The 6,000-nt window shown below is 49.5% G+C and overlaps 1 protein-coding gene and 1 long non-coding RNA gene across 4 annotated transcripts in view; one reads left to right on the forward strand and one right to left on the reverse strand.

The window, feature by feature from the left end:
• The window catches only part of LOC122122458, a 58,747-nt gene that overhangs the window by 4,770 nt on the left and 47,977 nt on the right, over positions 1-6,000 (forward strand). The gene's annotated exons all lie outside the window — the stretch shown is intronic.
• Dtnb (dystrobrevin beta) overlaps positions 1-6,000 on the reverse strand; it is a 199,708-nt gene that overhangs the window by 4,282 nt on the left and 189,426 nt on the right. For 2 of the 3 annotated variants that reach the window (XM_042696649.1, XM_042696651.1), the window contains exons 16-18: positions 4,657-4,816; positions 3,826-3,915; positions 460-513 (exon numbers count right to left, since the gene is read on the reverse strand). In XM_042696649.1, coding sequence (XP_042552583.1) covers positions 460-513; positions 3,826-3,915; positions 4,657-4,816 — 304 coding nt within the window. The remainder of the gene's footprint in view (positions 1-459; positions 514-3,825; positions 3,916-4,656; positions 4,817-6,000) is intronic. The other variant, XM_042696652.1, reaches the window with a different exon arrangement.

Raw genomic sequence — 6,000 nt, forward strand, 5'->3', positions numbered from 1 at the left:
GTATCTCCTGCACACAGTTCTTTCTTGTCTTTAGCTCCCAGGAAGTAACAAAACCACTTGGCTATTCTACCCTGGATAATCCCTTCTTTCTGGAAACCCTTATTATTATACATTTAAAGTATGATCAACTTTTTCTGCTGTCACTTATTTTACATATCTTAGTTTTGCTTTTCTAACTAGATGATTAACTCCTTGAGGCCAGGGGCAATGTTTTGCTTGTATCTACTTCCTGAAGCATTCTAAAGAGATCAGGAAGTTGGTGTTATCGGCTGACTTGACCACTGGTTGGCAAACCTTGGGCATCTACTGAGAGAGCGGGGAGAAGGGAGTGCCGGGGCTGCAGGCACAGGGAAGGTAGAGCAGGAAGGAGGGAAGAAGCAAAGTGGGAGGATTATGGCATCTACCAATCGATAGCTTGGGCTCCCATTCAAACTACAGGACCTGCTGAGCTGCCTTTACCTCTGTCTTTCCCATTCTGCATCTTCTCTTCTTCTTCCTCTGTACCTTCCTCTGCTGTAAAACAAGTCCAAGGAGACCAATGAGCCTTCTGCTCAGCACAAGCATGGAAGAAGGTTGAGCAGGGTAACTCAGGCAGTGTGGCTGGAGGGAGCTAACTCACTAAAGTCCTGCAGTCTCCAGGAGGCATAAACTCGCCTAGCCTGTGCCTGGTGAGGTTCTTGCCCCAGCACGATTTCATGTAAGTCCAGGAACCCTGAGTCCATAAGAAGCGGAGCAGCCTGGTGCTACCCACCCTGCTGCTGGCTTCTCTGATGACCAGAGGGATTGGGTGACTTCTTTTTTTTAATGGTGATATCTACCAGGGAGACACCTAATATCTTACATTCACGTACAAGAAAGCAACCATAAAAATATATGGTTGACGAATACCTAGAATAGCACTAGCTTCTGTTAAAAGGACACCCAGACTGGGAATGTGGCTCAATGGTAGAGTGCTTGCCTAGCATGCATGAGGCCTTGGGTTTGATTCCTCAGTACCACATAAACAGAAAAGGCCAGAAGTGGCACTGTGGCTCAAGTGGTAGAGAGCTTGCTTCGAGTAAAACTTAGGGACAGTGCCCTGAGGTCAAGCTCCAGGACTGGCAAAAAAAATAAGTAAAAAAGTAAAAGGACACTCCACTAGACATTTTAGCCGAGAGCAAACTGAAAATGCCCGCATTTGTTTCCCATGTGGTACAGTGCCCATGCCATCTAGGAGTGTTTCCCAGGACGCACCAAAAGGCAGTCCAGATCCTTGTTCTGTAGGGACAAACCCCCACATGGGGGCGGGGAGGGAGGTTCACCTAACTGGAACATATTGTGGTGCAGCTGAACAGGAGAGAAGTAAAAATCATGTCACATTCAGGATGGCCCAGGGGACTGGGAAGAAAAAATTTGGGAACCATGCTAGCTGCATCAAAAACTTGAAAAGAAGGGTTTAATTGATTCAGGGCAGCTTTATGGGGGCAAGGATACAGCAGCTACGAAAACGCTGATCTTGTTCTTCAATAAGGAACTTTCTAGCGATTCTAGTTGGTCATGAATGAGTTGGTTGGAAATACTCAAGGGGACTTTTACATAGGACAGCAAGTTAGATTAAATGACTTCTAAGACCTTTTTGAATTCTATAATTCCATAATTTAAAGTATCTTTGAAAAGATGAGGAAAGCTATAGATACGAATACAGTATATGAAAAGGTAATTGGGGGACTGGGATGTGGCTTGGTGGTAACGTACTTGCTTAGCATGCATGAAGCCTTGGGTCCAATTAATTCTTCAGTACCACATAAACAGAAAAAGCTGGAAGTGGTGCTGTGGCTCAAGTGGTAGAGCACTAGCCTTGAGCAAGAGAAGCTCAGGGACATTACCCAAGTCCTGAGTTCAAGCACCAGGACTGGCAAAAAGGAAAAAAAAAAGATAATCCGAGTATCTTTTCATTCTAACAAAACCTTGAGAAGCCATACTCAAGTGAACTATCAACTGGTGTTGGTATGGGCAAGGCTCTTCTTTTCACAGAAAAACTGGCTTTTCATGCCAGATGGGGTAATTCCAGCACTTAGTCAGAGGCAGGAAGATTGCCAGTTTGAGGCCAACCTATACTACATGGTGAGATTCTTAAAATAAAACAAAGTAACAAGAACAAAACACCTCTGTATTTTCCAGGGATGCTATACAACATGTGGATTAAATCCACATTGCCCATGGGCTTCAATGCTCAGTGACAGGACAGAGTCGGCAAACACAGTCTCACTGAGCCCTGGGAGTAACACCTATCTTGGGATGGGTCAGAGCACTGGCTTCATGTTCTGAAGATCTAAGTTTGTTATTTCTGGCTGCATGACTTCAGACAAATCATTTTTCTGATAACTGCTCTCCACATTTCCAGAGGGATCTCTTAAGCACCTGGTAACAACACCACACAGTTTTGTTACAACCACCCTTTCCTACTACGCATTACTGAAGTGTCCCATCAACACGTAATGCTTGAGAAGCTGTTGGAAACTGTAGATGGTTTTGTTTACTGAGGGCCAATCACTTTCAATGGTGTCACATGCTCATCCCAGTGTGCTAAGTGCACAGCCACTCATTTAGCATAAACTCTCACAAGTAGCCACTGTGCATAGGTGTACTTTACTTCCATGGCCTAAAATCCCCTAAAGGACTTCCCTCTGAACACAGGAGGGAGGTCTGTCAGGGAAGGTGGGGAGCAGACCCTCCAATCATCTGTGAAGTCACCCCCAAAGGCCATCACCTCCATGCCTGTGGAGAGAGCCTGGGTTTTTATGGGGGCTTGAGAAACAGGGCCAGATGGGGAGGGGCATCAGAGAGCTCCTGACCTGAGTTGGGAAAACCAACCAGACCCCACGTGTATATTCTCTTCTGGAAGAAAATGCCCAGTCTTGAGAGCAAAGGTGGGCCTGACCTTGGTTTGGTCCCAGGACAACCCTAGAGTTTAAATGCTTTCCCCTGCTAAACACCCCAGGCTTGCCTAACATAAGAGTGTCTGAATAATAATCCTGTAAAACTACTTTGTACTTTAATCATCCTGCTAAGCTACTTACGAGCAAGCACTGTGTTAGGTGACAAGGGACAGAGCTGGGCCCTTGGTGTGAGGAGGGGAGCCCACGCGCTTAGTAACATGCCGTGTGGAAAACAGTTTCTAAGTGTCGGTGGCTACATCCCTGGTGTGGGGATACGAGGCGGTAGACGGCTCGTGAGAGACCTTTGGCTTTCTCTCTTTCCTGGGTTTTATGTGAGGGAAAAAGGCCTCAAGGCAGAGGTTTCTGAGCAGTCACTGCAGTATTGCCCGAGTGGTGGAGAGATGGAGAAAGAAGTCAGATAAGACTGGGCAGGAAGAGCAGGAAGCGGCAGGTCAGGAACTTCAGGTGAAATCAGAGCCTGGTGGAGAACAAAAGGAGAGGACAGTTTCAAAAGTGAATGAAACAGGAGAGAGCAGAGGGCAGCGGGTAGAGCCCGGCGGGGTGTGCTGACTCGCTGGCGTCCAGGATAGCTTCAGAGTGAGCCGGTGTTTGGCCTAGGGAGAACCGCTGTGGACAAAGCAGGCGGGAAACAAGTGAGTGAGGAAGGGGCCTGGCTGCACTTCAGAGATGTATTTCCTACATTCAGAACTGGATTTGCTCCACTAGACATATCAACTGTGTCTCTGCTGTTCTGTGGTCATGGGTCGTGGGCGGTGCGCTGGGTGAAGAGCTCATGTGTTCCTGGAAGGAAAACTGCACGGTGGGATGAGGTGCGTGCCTGGCTGCCCTTCTGCCAGTGTGGGTGTGAGGGGGCAGGGAGGTGGCCGGCAGGAGCTCTGGGTGTCACCTGCATGGAGCTCCTTCACTAGGGACGACATGGTGTTGGTGATGGAGTCAGCAGCCACCAGCAGGTCATTGCGGAGGTTTCTCCTGCTTCCTGTGGAGGCAGAGCAGATGGCAGGGAGGGTGGGTGGGTGGGGACAACACGCGCTGGGCCGATGCCTTGGGGCCCACGTGTGAAACAGCTAAGGGGAGATGGGGCCACCGCAAGTCCACCTGCTCCCCACAGGTCAGGAGCCCGGGCCCACCCCACTCTACCCGGACAGTAACGTCTGTCCCGTCCACGCTTCGCAGCTACTGTGTGTGTAACACACATGCTACTGTGGGAATGCAGAGCACGCCTCACTCCAGAGCTCCTCAGCTTTGAAGGAGCTCCCAAAGCCCCCAACTCCACATTCTTAGCCCCGGCCAAGACTTCCTTCCCCAGTACAAGGAGGGCAGACCCCTCGCTCCTCAGATGGCCATGGCAACTGCAGGCAACTGACCTTCAGCTGCCCTGTGTACACTATCACTTTTCCTGTCTAAGCCAAGTGCATGCCTTAATTCCAGCCAGTCCTTCCCAGGGGCAAAGCCCGAGGCACAAGGCTGTCCCTCTTTCTAGGGTACAGAGCACAGAACCCAGGAGCACTATCTTCCATACACACAGGAAGCTGAAGGCCTCCCACTGAAGATCAGCCCATCTCCTGAGAAGGGGCTGCACACAATTTATTAATCCCATAAATCTGAGGCATAAGGCCAAGATGAACTCATCATCTAAATTGGGTAAAGCTCAGAAAACATACACACACACACACACACACACACACAACACACACACACACCCCTCAAGGGGACTCACCTTGCGCGAAGGCCTCCTGCACGTCTCCCCCAACTCCGCTCAGAGAGTCCTGTGGGCAGTGCGTGGGGGTGGAGCCGGCAGACGTGGAGCGGACCGGCATGGGCATGGGGCGACTGCCTCCGTGAGTGGGCGATGTGTGTGGGGACCCTGAGGCCTGAGCCTGGAGGATGGGAGAGAAAACATGTCATCTCAGGTCTCCAGCCTCTTTGAAGAAGAAGGGGGTCTGAGCCATGGTGCATGATTGTGTTTGAAAGAAGGGAACCAGGAGACTGCCCCCCTCCTAGGACTTGGGAGATGAAGGAAAGAAAGGAGGGATGAAAGGCATCTTAAGAATAGTCTAAGAATGGTGGGAAAGAGGCCACTGGCAAGAAAGGCAGAGGCCTTTAAGTGGACAGACTGGGCCTAGCAACCAACCTCGGAGGGCTGACTCCCACCAGGGAGAAATAATACACAGACACTGTCACATTTGTGTGCAAACACCGCCACATATTCATTCTCTCATCTGATTCCCCAAGATTCCTATAGGAATAAAGCATATGACCTCATAGACCCATTTTATAACAGGTACAGTGGGAGAGTCTGTGAAAGGCTGCGTCCTTGCTGGAAGTGGATGCTGGAATTCCCTTCCCTTGCAAGGGCAGCAACTCCCACGTGGTGCCCTGCTCTTGAGTGGTAGGTCAGGCTGCACTCCACGGGCCAGATCAGCAGGGCTGTCACGCTGCACCTGCAGCACTCTGTCATGTGCCCCCAGGGCCAGGTGAGAATGGCCTCGTTACACAGGAGACCCTCCCATGGGAAAGTCTGGAATAATTTTATAGGAGCAAGGGGATAAAGCAGATGGAAAAGAAAGAGCAAAGGCAGCTCACTCAGCCTGTGCCTCTGCTGTGGCACAGTCTGGGTTTTCTGTGCAAGCCAAACTAAAAAACATTAAGCAAAAGTATGAGAATAAGTTCAAATGAAGATAGCGGTCCTTCTGGACATCTAGCCCCGAAGCCCCACAGGTAACAACCTGCTTGGAGAAGGCTGGCAGGATGTGTACACGAGTCCGACCTCAATGCAAAAGAAATGATATACTCTCTAGGGTTCCTATTTTATGTTTTCCTCCTCTCCCTCCTCTTTTTCTTTTCTTTCTTGTTTGTTCGGCAAGCGCTCTACCATTTCAGACACATCTCCAACCTTTTTTTTTGCTCTAGGTCCTTTTTCAGTTAGGGTCTTACTTGTGCCCAGGGCCAACCTCAGACTGCAATCCTTTCACTTACATAGTTGGAATGATAGGTATGAATCACCACACCCAGTGTGTTTTGTTTGATGGGGATCTATCTACTTTTTTGCTAGAGTTGGCCC

This window comes from Dipodomys spectabilis, unplaced genomic scaffold (assembly GCF_019054845.1).
Source record: "Dipodomys spectabilis isolate Male_0828 unplaced genomic scaffold, ASM1905484v1 ptg000210l, whole genome shotgun sequence".
Lineage (NCBI taxonomy): Eukaryota > Metazoa > Chordata > Mammalia > Rodentia > Heteromyidae > Dipodomys > Dipodomys spectabilis.